The 15,807-nt window shown below is 39.8% G+C and overlaps 1 protein-coding gene across 17 annotated transcripts in view; it reads right to left on the reverse strand.

Annotated features, from left to right (window-relative positions):
* Positions 1-15,807, reverse strand: part of GSK3B (glycogen synthase kinase 3 beta) — a 179,095-nt gene that overhangs the window by 141,715 nt on the left and 21,573 nt on the right. For 11 of the 17 annotated variants that reach the window (XR_002829820.1, XR_002829819.1, XM_023755768.1 and 8 more), the window contains one exon: positions 13,684-13,734. The exons of 5 other annotated variants lie outside the window; for them this stretch is intronic. Coding sequence is in view for 10 of the 12 variants with exons in the window: in XM_023755768.1 (XP_023611536.1) it covers positions 13,684-13,734 (51 nt within the window). In the remaining 2 variants the exon portion in view is untranslated. Of the gene's footprint in view, positions 1-13,651; positions 13,735-15,807 lie in introns of those variants that run through there. One more of the 17 variants, XM_023755769.1, reaches the window with a different exon arrangement.

Here is a 15,807-nt window from a genome sequence, read left to right on the forward strand (position 1 = left end):
CCCCCCACCCTGAAGGGGCCATGGCCAGCCTGAAAATGGCGGCTCAGCCCCTCACCCAGGCTGGCCAGGCACCCCAGCAAGACACCCCCACCCTGAAGGGGCTGTGGCCAGCCTTCAAACAGCCCTCAGCCCCTCACCCAGGCTGGCCAAACCCCCATGGGGTGAGGGTCCCCGCTGGGGGGGCTTGGCCAGCCTGAAAACGGCCCTCAGCCCCTCATCCAGGCAGACCAGGCACCCCAGTGGGACCCCACCCTGATCTGGGACACCCTTCAGGGCAAACCAGCCAGCCCTCACCCGTGCACCAGGCCTCTAGTTATACTAATAAAAGGGTAATATGCTAATTAGACTGGGAGACCTTCCAGACATTCTTCTGGACAAAGCCATGGTGGCGACGCCGAGATAGAGGCGGTTAGAGGCCAAGAGGGGAGGGCAGTTGTGGGTGATCAGGCCAGGATGGGATGGCAGTTGTGGGTGATCAGGCTGATGGGGGGCTGGGCCGTTGGCGGTAAGCAAACCAGCAGGGGAGCCAGTTGGGGGCAAGCAGGCCATCAGTGGGGGTCAGTTAGAGGTGATCAGGAGAGCGGTGGGGGGGGTCAATTTGGAGTGAGCAGGCCAGCAGGGGGTCTGTTGGGGATGAGCTTAAAAAGCTTCTGCACAGCAAAAGAAACCATCAACAAAACAACAAGAAAGCCCACTGCATGGGAGAACATATTTGCCAATGTTATCTCTGATAAGGGTTTAATCTCCAACATTTACAGGGAACTGTGAGGAGCCAATGGTTACTTAGGAGACGGAGCTTTTGACACTGACTGGCATAGAAACCGACCAATCAGAACCAAATTGGCTGGCAGGGGAGGGCAGTTGGGGGCAAGATCAGGCCTGCAGGGGAGGGCAGTTGGGGGAGAGATCAGGCCAGCAGTTACGGACGATCAGGCAGGCAGGCAGAGGGTTTAGGAGTAATCAGGCTGGGCTCAGGGAACCGCCCCCTCCATGCACGAATTTCGTGCACCAGGCCACTAGTATAAACTTGCTTAATTAGACCTGCTTTCTGATGTAGCTAAACTTTCTTCCAGCCCAGTGAAGCACCCCAACTTCTCTTTCAGGTAATTGTCAGCAACACAGCAGTAAATATCAACATGAAGCAAATTATTATTGTAGATCATGCAGGAAGAACAAACGGTAAAATATTTAACTCTAGCAGTGTTTGACTATACTCTGCACAGTGACAAAACCTGAAGTCATTTTCAAAGTCCACCATTTCTTACTTCTTTTCAGTTGGGTCAAGTTTCTAAGCTTTCTAAATCTCCATTTTCCAGCTAATGAAAAGAAAATAGAATTCCACGAGTCTCCTATCTACCTACTCCAGGACTTCTGTGAAGATCAAATGAGATGAGGCATGGGGAAAATACTTCACAGACATTTGGTTAAATTGTAAAATGTTCCTACCTGGCTATAAGCAAGTTGTGTTCCTGGGCTGAAGAAACTCCAAGGAGGCTAGTAGCTAAGGAGAGGAAGCCAGGAATTGATTGCTACGGGCACCCACAGCCACCATTTCCGGGCTGGGCTGGGCTATGGGCTGCATTTTGCACCATGAGATCTCGGCAGCGTCAGCTGCGATTTGGTGGGCTGCCACTCCGGGGTGGTGGCGGGGCCTGTGTCCCACCTGGGGGGAGCCGAGTGCTGCTTTGTGGGCACCAGGTCCACAGCGCCGTTTCTCTGTAAATGGCCAGTGCGTGTCATAGCAACCAGTCAGAGTGACACTTAACATATTAGACTTTAATATATATATAGATAGATAGATAGATAGATAGATTGGTAAGTCAAAGAAAGAAGTAAAAAGAAAGAAGTAAAAAGAAAAAAAAGGCTTTACAAACTGCATAATTCCAATTATATGACACTCTGGAAAAAGATAAAACTATAGAGATATGTAATAAAAATATTTGTGGTTGCCAGTGATAGGAGGGTAGTAGGAATGAAAAGGTGGAACACAGATAATTTTTAAGGCAGTGAAACTATTCTGTATGCTATTATGATGATGGATACATAACATTATACATTTATCAAAAAAACCACAAAACTATCCAACACAAAGAGTGGGCCTTAATATCAATTATGAATAACAAAGGAGGGACTTTAATGAATATGTATCAATTTTAACCAATGTACCACACAATGCAAAAGGGAGTATGTGAAAGTTCTCAGTACTTTCTGTTCAATTTTTCTGTAACCCTGAAACTGTTCTAAGAAATAAATGCATTAAGTAAATAAAAAAGAAAGGCATTACAGCACAATGATTCTAAGCCAACTGAGTGTGCTTACTTGGAAAAATGTATTCATTATTAAAAATATGAGGAAACAGAATGGTTTGAGTTTTTATTCTGCTTTGCCTTTGTCATTATACATGCCTCGTCCCTATCCCAAATCTAATACAAATAAAAACATTTGGGCCCTAGCCAGTTTGGCTCAGTGGATAGAGCGTTGGCCTGCAGATTGAAGGGTCCCAGGTTCGATTCTGGTCAAGGGCACATCCTTGGTTGCGGGCACATCCCCGGTGGGAGGTATGCAGGAGGCAGCTGATCGATGTTTCTCTCTCATCGATGTTTCTAACTCTCTATCCCTCTTCCTTCCTCTCCATAAAAAATCAATAAAATATATTTTTAAAAAAATCAAAAAACATTTGGGAGTAGGCCCCTAATAAGTATATATTTATAAAAGTTCCCAAGTGATTCTACTGTCAGTCAACATGATGCAAAAGAGCCAGGTACTTGTGAGTTAAACAGACTGGTCTGATCTCTGCTTTGTACTAAACTAGCATAACTTCTTTGTGCCCCAGTTTCCTCAAATGTAAAATGAGATGGTTAAACTTGCCAACTTGACAGATAAGAGCACGAACCAAATACTAAGGTCACTTTTGACTCAAAATTTCTTTCTCAACTATAGGAATATAAGTTTGAACTAAAATAATTTCTAAAGCATAAAATCCTTTACTTATCTTAAACCTAATCAAGATAGAAACAACTTTCATTGTTTTAACTAAGGTGATACAAACGACAGCTAAACTGTCTTACCTGATAGAATAAACCAATGCTTTTTCTATCACAGTTCTATCCCCACAAGAGCATTTAGTCTTTTGCAGCTGTTTCAGATATTCAAAAAGATCAGCAAACGTGTAAGTTAAGAATCTGAGAGAACTGTAAGAAATCAAATACACTCAAGAAGGCAATCCAATAGATAAGATGCCATTATCTCTTGCTGGTAGCAAATTTCCCATATTTCCTAACATTCACGTGAGCAAAGACCAGCACATACTAAATCCAATGCCAGCAGGGTTCAATTTCCATGTCTTAATTGTTTTAAGTATCATGCTGAATGTCAAAAGTCTCATTCTAGAAAAATAAAAATTATCACCTACCCTCAGCATCTAGTACATAAAAGAGCACCTGTGTACCATATAACATTGTGTGTAATAGACAATCAAGTTTTTTTCAATTTATAGTTTCAAATAGTTGTTGAGCATTTACTGTATGTCAGGTAGTATGCTGAACAATGGAACAGAATAGTGAGCAAAACCAAGTCCCTGTTCTCATGAAGTTTACATTCTAGTAGGGAAGACAAACTAATACATGCCACATAGTAATAAATGCAATTTTAAAAAATAAAGCAAGATGAGGGGTAGGGTTATTTATTGACTGGGAGGAGCCACAAGAGAGCCTTCTGAAATGATGACAAAAATATTCTATTCTTAGCTTGATCTGAGTGGTAGTGTGTACTCATTGAGTTTTAGATTTAGGCTTTATGCAATCTGCTGTATATAAATTATACTAATTCTAAGTGTTTTTTAAGCTGGCTAAAAGACTGACCCCTGCACCCCAGTGTTCATTGCAGTGTTTTATATACAATAGCCAACCTATAGAAGCAACCCAAGTGTCCATCAATAAACAAGTAGATAAAAAAAGTTCTGGTACATATGTATATGATGAAATATTACTCAGCCACAAAAAAAAAAAGAAATCTTACCTTTTGGAATAGCATGAAAGAACCTACAGAGTATTATGTCAGTCAGAGAAAGACAAATACAATAGAATCTAAAGAACAAAATAAATGAACAAACAAAACTGAAATAGACTCATGGATTGGTGGTTGCCAAAGGGGAGAGGGCTTGGGGGACTGGGTGAACGAGGTGAAGAGATTAAGAACTACAAAGTGGGGGAGACCAAGATGGCGGCGTAGGTAAACACCGGAGACCGCTGCCGCAAACAACCATTTCAAAAATACAACTAAAAGACGGAACGGACATCACCCAGAACCACAGGAAGGCTGGCTGAAGAGAGAATCTACAACTAGAAGGAAAGAGAACAGCAAACCGAGGCTCAGAGGAGGCGCAGTGTGGAAAATACAAAGGTACCGAGGTGCGCGCAAAAGCGGGCTGGTGCCTGAGGGCGCGGTTGTCGTTTTCGGTCGGGAGTGAGTCTCAGACTCTGGGCGCCAGATCCGGGCGAGTCTCTAGGGACCCAGACTCAAAAGGGAGAAGCGGGATTATCCGGCATCAGTTGGAACCTGAGGGCAGCTCTCTCTCCGAGGTTTGCAGCGGCTGCCGGGGTTCTGAGAAGCAGAGCCTCTGGGAACGGGACTGAGAGCGGCCATAACTGCTCCCTCCGCCCGCCCTTTTGATCCCGACCCGCCCCGCCCAAGCCCTGCGCAGAGCCATTTGCCGGATCGCCTCAGGCAAAGGCTAGATTAGCACCTCCCAGAGGACAGAAGTTTTCCACACAGCTGATTCTCACAGCCAGTCAGCCTGGTGGTCAAATCCCTCTAGTATTAACTACAACAATCTGGGCTTAACTAGAACAAGACTGCGCACAAAGACCACAAGGGGGTGCACCAAGAAGGCATAAAAAATGCGGAGACAAAAAAACATGACAGAAATGGAGGATATGGAGCTAAAAATCGCAATTTTGAGGGTTTGCAAAAAACTCGAGGAGAGCCTCACGAAAACTAATGAGACCCTCGATGCTACGATAAAGAAACTAGAAATTAAGCATACACGGACTGAAATAAAGAATATTATACCCAATAGCAGACCAGAGGAGTGCAAGAATCAAGTCAAAGATTTGAAATACGAAGAAGCAAAAAACACCCAACCAGAAAAGCAAAATGAAAAAAGAATCCGAAAATACGAAGATAGTGTAAGGAGCCTCTGGGACAGCTTCAAGCGCACTAATATCAGAATAATAGGGGTGCCAGAAGATGAGAGACAGCAAGATATTGAAAACCTATTTGAAGAAATAATGGCAGAAAACTTCCCCCACCTGGTGAAAGAAATGGACTTACAGGTCCAAGAAGCGAAGAGAACCCCAAACAAAAGGAATCCAAAGAGGACCACACCAAGACACATCATCATTAAAATGCCAAGAGCAAAAGACAAAGAGAGAATCTTAAAAGCAGCAAGAGAAAGAGACTCAATTACCTACAAGGGAATACCCATACGACTGTCAGCTGATTTCTCAACAGAAACTTTGCAGGCCAGAAGGGAGTGGCAAGAAATTTTCAATGTGATGAATACCAAGAACCTACAACCAAGATTACTTTATCCAGCAAAGCTATCATTCAGAATTGAAGGTCAGATAAAGAGCTTCACAGATAAGGAAAAGCTAAAGGACTTCATCACCACTAAACCAGTATTATACGAAATGCTGAAAGGTTTCCTTTAAGAAGAGGAAGAAGAAAAAGGTAAAGATACAAATTGTGAACAACAAACATGCATCTATCAACAAGTGAATCTAAGAATCAAGTGAATAAATAATCTGATGTACAGAATGAACTGGTGATTATAATGAATCAGGGAAATAGAAGGGGAATGGACTGACTATTCTTGGGGGGGGGAAGGGGAATGGGAGATGCGGGAAGAGAATGGACAAAAATCGTGCACCTATGGATGAGGACAGTGGGTGGGGAGTGAGGGCGGAGGGTGGGCGGGAACTGGGAGAAGGGGAGTTATGGGAAAAAAAGAGGAACAAATGTAATCAGAACAATAAAGATTTAATTTAAAAAAAAAAAAAGAACTACAAAGTGGCAGTTACAAAACAGTCATGGGGATGTAGAGTACAGTATATCTATAATAATAAAAGTGTAATATGCTAATAAGACCAGACGTCCTTCCAGACGACCTTCTGGATGAAGCCAGGGCTTCAAGGGAAGCCCTGGTCCCAGGTGCCTGCTGGCAGCTGGAGGGAAGCCTGGGTCCCAAGTGCTAGAGGGAAGCAGTGCCAGCAGCCGGGGGAAGGAAGGCCTACTCTTGCATGAATTTCATGCATCGGGCCTCTCTACTAGTCAATAATACTTTGATAACTATGAATGGTGCCAGGTTGGTACTGGAAACATCAGGGCAAACATTTTGTAAAGTATATAATTGTCTAGCCACTATGCCAAACTGAAATCAATGCAAAATAATATTGAAAGTTTAATTGAAAAAATAAAAGCAAAAATTAAAAAAAATAAAAGACTACCCCCCAATGCCTGGCTGGTGTGTGCTCATTAGGTGAGTGTCAACCTATAAACCAGGAGGTCAAGGTTCAATTCCTGGCTGGGGCACATGCCCAGTTGCAGGCTCGATACCCAATGTGGGGCATGCAGGAGACAGCTGGTCAATGATTCTCTCTCTCATCACTGATAATTTCTGTCTCTCACCCTCTCCCTTCCTCTGTGAAAATCAATAAAAAAAAATTTTTTTTAAAAGACTACCCTACCCAGTTCCAATGATGATTTTCTCTTGATTACCACAATTATTAATATACTCCCAGGTTTAGGGACTAAATCCTCATAGCTAAATAAAATTACACCTTCTAGAACTAAATACATGATCTTTCTGTTTCATTATATACTAGAGGACCAGTGCACATATTCGTGCATGGGTGGGGTCAGCCAGCCTGCCCTGATGGGGGCCGGTGGGGCCAGGCCAGCTGGGGGGAGGGGACGCAGGAGGTTGGCAGGCTGGCCCCGCCCCTGGTAGGGGTGGAGGAGGCCAACTGGGGGTGGGGCCAGCCAGGGGTAGGGGCCCAAGGCAGTTGGTGGGCCGGCTCCGCCCCCAATCTGGGTAAGGGGGCCGATCAGGGGCCAAGCAGGCCAAGGAGAGGGGCCACAGGCGGTTGGTCAGCTGGCCCTGTCCCCTGGTCGAACTCCTGGTAGAGGGAAAAATTTGCTTATTAGCCTTTTATTATATAGGATACTTAACTTCACAACTGTAATACATTTACCTCTATTACCCTACAGTTCTACTCTTAAAGTCAATCATTTAATAAGCACCTATGGTATACACACAATTTAGGGTGAAAGAAAAACAAACAGCCTCTACTGTCAATAAAAGATAAAAACAGAATGGTTCTAAAAAGAAGTTGCATAACTAATCATACATAATAAATATAAAACGGAATACATATGTCTTTTTTAAAATACCCAATAGCCCAGCTGGTGTGGCTCAGTTGCTTGAAAATCGTCCCATGTACCAAGAGGTCACCAGTTTGAATCCCAGGAAGGGCACATGGCAGGCTTTTGGGCTCAATCTCCCGTAGGGGGCGTGTAGGAGGCAGCTGATTGATGTTTTTCTCTCTCTCACTGATATTTCTATATCTTTCTCTCCCTCTCCCTCTCCCTTCCTCTCTCTCTAAAATCAATAAAACGTATTTAAAAAATACACCCTATATTTAACTATTTAGTGCTTCCTTTTCCCACTGAACCAAATTCCCAAAGTTTCTGTTTTAGAGAGGAATGCAAGAACTGTGAACTCAAACAATTCCATGATCCATTAAGAGAAAGTCCAGCCTAGTGACCAAAAGACCATCACCCCACCACACACCCCTCCTTGCAGGAAAGAATGAGAGGAAATAATCTGAGAGCAAGAACAGTTTCAGTGGAGTGGAGTGCTAAGGGTTACTGTAGCTAAATTAAACTATAGGATACAATCTTTGTGAGGAAGAAGAAATTAGTGGCCCAAACACTTAAAAGTTCTAATAGGACTTAGGATACTCTAGGCATAAAGAACATAAACAGGAGCACAGTGGTTACAAACATATACAACTTAGAATAGGTAAATCCATAGGGGCAGCAAGTGGATTGGTAGTTGCCAAGGACTTGTGGGAGGAGGGAATGAGGAGTAACAACTGATGCGTACAGTTTTTCTTTTGAGGTGATGAAAAGGTTTTGGAACTTTATAAAGGTGGTGGCTGCACATTGTGAATGTAAACATGCCACTGGATTATACAGTTTAAATGTTACCACAATTTCATCTCAATTTTTAAAAAACTGACAGGAAGAAAATCGGTGGGAAGCCAGAGAACACTGGGAAATAAACCAGAATAGACTGTAAGAAACCAGATTATTAAAACTTTCAAAAAGGGCAGAAAAATTTAACCAGATTCAAATAGATAACAGGTATTTTTAGACATCTCTTCCTGGTTTCTTAATTAAATCGGACATAACTGTTTAATTAGGGAACCCAATTTGCATCACGTGAGGAAGGTGTAACTATGAAGGAAATATAAAAGCTGGTGCAGGTATAAGCACAGCTACTCAGTGGAGTGGATATGTGCTTTATCACTAATAAAGGTTGTATCTTTTAAAGCATATAAATGGGTAATATAAAAAAAGCACAATGTTAAAAGTGGGAAATAGCACAAGTTCCCTCAATTTTTCTGGTCTCCCTACGTTTACACCCTTCATAATGTCACTTTGTAGTCGTTCCCCACCTCTTGAATCTGAACTGGACTGATAACATGCTTTGGCCAACAGAAAGCACTGAAAATGCCAGTTTGCCAGTTTTGAGCCTAGGCCTCAAGAACTTCTGCATGCTTCCATACCTTTCTCTTGGAAATATGCTCTGCCACTGTGGAACAAGCTCAAACCAGCCTGCTGTATAGAGAGGCATGTGGCCCAGTCACCCAGTTATCTGGCTGACACCCAGCCAACCCCCAGACATGAGAGTAAGACCACCCTAGATAAGCTAGTCTGAGACTATCTACTAACTAAGCCATGAGAAATATGAGCAAGCCCATACACAATCACTTAAGCCTGGTCCAGATGGCTTTAGTACCAGGCTGATCTAAAGACTCAAGAGCAGGAGCAAACAAATGAAGTTTGGAGTGGTTTGTTATATATATCAACAGCCAACATACTAATGATAGTCGTGATAACAGAAAAGGGCCATTAATCTGGTATGAAAACTAGTCATCAAATACTAATTTGTTCAGTGTGGTTTACATTTTATATACAGATATACAACCATAACGAAAGAGAAAAAGAAAACCTAACTATTAAAATACCCTGTGATTGGTAAGCCACCACCACCCTTTTTACTAAAAGTACTTAAAACCATTACAAACATAAATGCAATATTTTATAACAAGGCCTTTGGAAAACAACTATCACATGACAGCAACTGACTGTACATAGAGGGGAAGTATTTTTATGACAACTGAAATTGGAATTATTAGGTTTTTTTCCTTTTAGGTAAGAAAATTCTCCAGGGACTTCTAAATTTTCTAGGTGTTACTATGGAGACTTAATTTTCAGATGCACTTGACTATAAGAGCAACTTTTTAATATAAAGCAATCAAACATTACTTCAAAAAGTCAAAAATTCTAACCATACTAATTCAATATCTACCACAAAAAGTACACTAGTTTTCTCAATTGGCAGGCATCTAACGTATTTCAATAGACAACAGAGATCTCTCTTCAATGAAAAACTAGCACTGCTTTAATGGTCAAGTCACTGACCTATTGCTGCCAATATCAACAAGTTCTATCTATTGCTGAGAGGGTAATTTTGTATGCAAGACAAGAACCAAGGTACTCATGACTGCAGACATAAATAGGAGTCACTTTTTTTAAAAAGGCAATGAAACCTTTACTAATTTTTAAAATCATTTCTGAGTTTCACATGATCTTTTTACTAAACCAGTTATCAAAAAGTAAAATCTGTTTTTAAAGCATTTAAAACAAGTGAACATTCCTGTGTGGGTTTAACAGCATTAAATTTTAAACACATTTAACATATCCAGAGAAATTCTCAGAAGGAAACAATTTAGTTGATTATATTTAAACATTCTAAATGCTCTTCTCCTTTGTAAATGAGGTCTGTGGGTGTTAGAGAAGTTCAATGTCCAGGACTATCTTACAAATGTACTGGTACATTCACAAAAGCTACCAAAAAAGGATTTTCCATCCATTAATGTTTTACTATATAAAACATTATAGAGATATTCAATAAAACTCTAAAATATTTCAAAGAAAAGCATAATTTAGTTGATAGAAAGAAGTAAAGAATGACTAAATTTATGGTTAACAAATATTCTAGAAAAACTGCATTCTCTCTCTCTTTTAAGAGCACTAGTCTCATATATAAAAAGGTGAATATAGGCTTTCTCAGACCATGGCACAAAACCTAACTTCCTGCCCTCCAAGTACTGCCCTCGGTTAAATTACAGGTTACCCACTCGTTTTGATACTAAGCCTGCAATATACATGAACCTCACCATGTTACATTAATTTCCTGCCCTAAAATAGCTAGTCTACAACTCCTACCCTCCTTTTCGTTTTCTTTCTCTCTCCAAGTAAAATTTCATATGCCATAATTCTAGTTCATCTTTTACCACTCTCTCCTTTTTAAATGTTTTAGCATTCAATTCAAATATAAAGGGATTACAGAACCACCTCAAGAAATAGTGTTTTCGCCGAAACCGGTTTGGCTCGGTGGATAGAGCGTCGGCCTGCGGACTGAAAGGTCCGGGTTCGATTCCGGTCGGGGGCATGTGCCTGGGTTGCGGGCACATCCCCAGTGGGTGATGTGCAGGAGGCAGCTGATCGATGTTTCTCTCTCATCGATGTTTCTAATTCTCTATCTCTCTCCCTTCCTCTCTGTAAAAAATCAATAAAATATATTTAAAAAAAAAAAAAAAGAAAAAGAAATAATGTTTTCTAAAACCGCTAAGAAAAACCCTTCCTAAACAGCTATAACAACCAACTAATCTACCTCAGGAAATAAATCTCCTTATTTATACAGGGTGGGACAAAGGTAAGTTTACAGTTGTTTGTATGGAAAATAATACAATAAATAATAATACAAGAATAAACTCTGTGTACTCACAACTGTAAATCTACTTTTGTCCCACCCTGTATATGCTGCAAATTCTCACTGTCCTCCCAGACACATAAAATCTACAGTATGACTATTTTAATCTATTTCCTTTTCAAAAACAGTAACACTCCTCTAATCAGGAAGACTTCTAGAAACATTAAGCTTAGAAAATCAAAACCCTGGAGATAGAAAATAATTATTCACAACTAACATGTATTGAATCTACCTACTCTGTGCCATGCTGTGTTTTTCATGCATTAACCTCCACAATGGCCCTGTGAAGTAAGTACTATTATCATCAGAAGAAAATCAAGTTCTGAAAGTAAATCATTTTACTCAGGTTCAATTAGTAATTGTTGAAACTGGGATTCTAAAGCAATCTAACTATACACAGCTCTGCATTCTTTAAGTGAAAAAGCAATCGAAAATATATTACAGACCAAGCTTTATAGAAGCAACCCCCCAGATCTTCCTTACAATCTACAGTATTGATTAATATTAGTAATCTCATTCAGAGCATAAGTCTAACAATTTGGTGATATAGATCTCCCTGTTCACAGTTACTAAGGTGCAGCACATCTGACAGTTTCTTTTTTTTTTTTTTTAGTATGTTTGTTTTTTCTGAGAGAGAGAGAGAGAGAGAGAGAAAGAGAGAGAAACATCAATGATGAGAGAGAATCACTGATCAGCTGCCTCCTGCACGCCCACTACTGGGGTTCAAGCCTGCAACCAGGGCATGTGCCCTCAACAAGAATTGAACCATGACCTCCTGGTTCATGGGTCAACGCTCAAACAATGAGTCACAAAGACCAGGGCAGGTGCAGCACATTTGTAGGAACAGGTAGTATTACTACTAGGACCAAACCACATTAATGAGTTGGGGAGATTGGAGGGGAGATACATGCACACACAAGGAAAGATGACATTTATTATTAAAAAGCTACTACATTATCATATTAAATAGTCCCAAGCTGTTATATTTTCGAACTCAACTGTTTCTATATCCTTCAGAACAGTAAAGTACCTGGTATTCATGACAACTGAAGTACAGCAGTTCCTCCACTAATATCATCATTTCATTATAATATTAATGAGATGCTATAGGAACTTAACTGCTGTTTATATCAATTGTCCTATGGTTAAACTGCTTTTCTTATACAGAATTTTGCTTAAAATTATAGAACCTATCAACATTAAGTGAGAACTCACTGTATCATAAAATGGTATCAAAAATCATATTCAGCATTATCTAAAATATAGATTTTAGAACAATTCCTACAAAAGTTTGAAATCATTTTTCTAGAAAGCTTAGGATGATAGTATTTCCCCATCTCTCAGTTCAAACTCTTATTCTCTCTTCTTCCTTAGAAGACAAACATTCTCAAATCCCTGTTTTCTGTCCACTTCTAACTTGCACACCCCAACTTAATAGCCAAGCTTCTCAAAGAGTAGCCTACACTCATTATCTTCCACTTCCTTACCTCTATCCTCTTTGCTATAGCTTCTGTATCCAGCTTTCCAGTTGAGTTATTTTTGCTAAAGTCATCAATGTCTCCTTATTCCTAAATCTAATAAACAGTTTTCAGGTCTTATTTGCCCTTTTAAGCTGGGATTTAACATTTCAGGTCCCTTTTCCCCCTACCCTCTTCATCTTTTAAATTCTGGTCAGTTGTCTTCCACATTGCCACTCTCCTGTTCCCCTCTACCTTACTACTTTCTGCTGGACTCATTTTCCTCTGCCTGTCCCTCAAATGTTGGATGGTCCCTGGCCACCTTCTCTTCTGTTAAGAATCCTCAAAAGATTATCTTAACCTCCATTCAACCATGCTATATACTACACCTCTAACTCTCTTGCCCGAACAACTCCCCTGGCAACTTTCCAAAGCCTCCCACACATCTTCAGGCTGCTCAAACTCAACATGGCCACAACTGAACTGATCTTGGAAAGCCAAAGAATAGCGCGTTGGAAAGTGTACATGTACAGGGAGTTTTATTTTGTTAGCAGTGGGGGATGTTCCCTATTATCCACTGGGTGAATGATTTTATTATCCTAAAATCATTATCCATCCAGTCTTTCAAGACAAATAGCTGGGGGACATGCCTGACTCCTTCCTTTTCTTTTTTCTTTTCTTTCCTTTTTTTTTTTTTTAATATATTCCATTGACTCTCTACAGAGAGGAAGGGAGAGCGATAGAGAGCCAGAAACATCGATGAGTGAGAAACATCGACCAGCCGCCTCCTGCACACCCCCCACCCACAGCCAAGGCACATGCCCTTGACTGGAATCAAACCTGGGACCCCTCAGTCCGCAGGCCGACACTCTATCCACTGAGCCAAACCGGCCAGGGCTCCTTCCTTTTCTTGACCCAAAGAGCCAAATAGATCATCAAATACTAAAGTAAGGTTGTAAAACATTAATATTTTCAAATCCCCTCCCTTCTCTTTACTCCCTCATCATTTCTCAACATTAGCTTGTTTAGGCTTTCCCATAATATTTATAATTGCTTATGGCTATCATACTTATCATATAACATGTATATTTCTTCATTAACCTGCAAACTTAGTGACAGGAAACCGTGTCTTGTTCTTTTTATCCAATGCACCTGGGAACATATAAAGAGTAATAAACATAAATCTGGTGAATGAGTGATTCCAAGAAGCTAAGTAACACCTCAAAAGATGTACAATTTATTAACAGTAGAGTAGGAATTTATGTGTAGTTCATCTTGCCAGCATTTTTCAATAATTAAGTACCATCATGGTACAGCAATAGCATATCAGCAGTACTCTGCATATTCAAAGTGACAAAATATTCTTTTCTTATGTTTCTACGTGTATTTTAAGTTTTCTATAATGATCACACATCACTTTCATAATCAGTGAGAAAACAGTATTTTTAGAACAAACATGAATGAAAAATATTTTGTTTTTAGGACAATATGTTGTGAAACTGGAAGCTGGAGTGGGGTGGATGCATTAGGAATCTAAGAGAAAATACCAAAAAAGAGGTACTGCTTTAACTGAACTTGAGTTAAGCTCACCCAGTGACTGTAAATAGGTTTACAGTTTCATCTTAGCCAGTCAATGACTTACATGAAAATGGATCTTTCAACCAAAGATGTTGGTTAATAATGGGGGGCAGGGAATACATGAAAATTTATCTCAAATTCATTTTCCAGATTTGAACTCAGTCATAAAAATACAAGAGGAGAATTTAAGTGAATATCTTTATCAACCATTTCAAAGTGTTATCTGAATCTCTGGGCCCTTTTAGGGGACCCATGAGGCCAAAACTATTTTCATAACAATAATAAGATGACATTTGCTTTTTCATACAATAGAGTTTTCCAGAAGCAACATGTCCTCTGATAAATATTGCAAGAGTTTAAATGCAGAGGCAGATATGAGAATCCAGCTATCTCCTATTAAGTCAGAGATCTGCAAAATTGTAAAAATTCTCAATAATCTTTTATTAGGGAAAATAAGATTTTTTTCATTAAAAAATGCTTATGGTAACTGTAAAGGACTTATTATTTCTTAATAAATTAATATTTATACATTTTTCAGTTTTAATTTCCAATGTGGCAAATGGCTACAGATGTAACCCCACATGAAAAAGAGCTCCTCGGGATCCTCAAAAGGGATCTTGAGACCAAAAGTTCAAGGACTGCCAATTTATAGAGCTTGAGGAAGGGGCAAGCTTCTCTAAGCATGACCCCAAAGCAAGATCAACCAACAGTTATGTTGACATAAATATTTTAAACTTCTATACATCCAAAAATAAACATAAGCAAAATTACACGAAAAGTTGACAAATTGGGGGGAATACAACATACAACAATGGGTTCATAGTATTTACATATGAAGAGCTCTTTCTGCATCACTAAGGAAAAGTCAAACACCCACCAAAGCACCAAAATAGGAAGAAAGACATGAAAACTAATGGGAAAACAAGACCAATATACATGCAGAAAAATAAACTTCGAACTTATTAGCAATCAAAGCAATGTAAATTAAATCTGATTAAATCAGCAATGGTATTTAAAAACTGTGCCAAATTCAGTAAGAATGCAGGGAAAAAAGGATCCATATAAATTACTGTTAGATAAATAGTTATAACCTCTCTAGAAGGCACTACAGAAACATGCAGCAGAAATCTTAAAAGTGTACCTACTCCTCAACCTCCAATTCTAAACGGATGGGATAAAAACATACCTAAAAGTCTGCTACAATATTCATTGACACATTATCTATAATTGCAAAACAGAAAACTAGAAACAAATGTCTACCAAGGAGATGGCTGAATATATTAGAGCATTTCATTGTGTGGATTGCTTATCTGATGATTTTAAATGTTGTATATGGAAAGATACCTTTGATTTATTAGGTTAAAAAAAAGGCAGTTAAAATTTTGATGATTCATCTCAATAAAATACGTCTATGTGCAAAGAACTAGGATGTGCTAGGAATTTTAGTTATATGCCAAGCATTTTATATGCCTTATCACATTTAACCTTCAGAACTCTATGATATAGGCTGCTCTCTCTAAACTTTCATTCTCTCATCTGTAAAACTGAAATAAGTAATTTGCCCCCAAACCATGAAAACTTCAACTCACAAACCATTAGATATTGAGGCCAGATTTGACTCTAGGTCTCACACTCAAACTATATTTT

Source organism: Myotis lucifugus, unplaced genomic scaffold (genome assembly GCF_000147115.1).
Source record: "Myotis lucifugus unplaced genomic scaffold, Myoluc2.0 scaffold_84, whole genome shotgun sequence".
NCBI lineage: Eukaryota > Metazoa > Chordata > Mammalia > Chiroptera > Vespertilionidae > Myotis > Myotis lucifugus.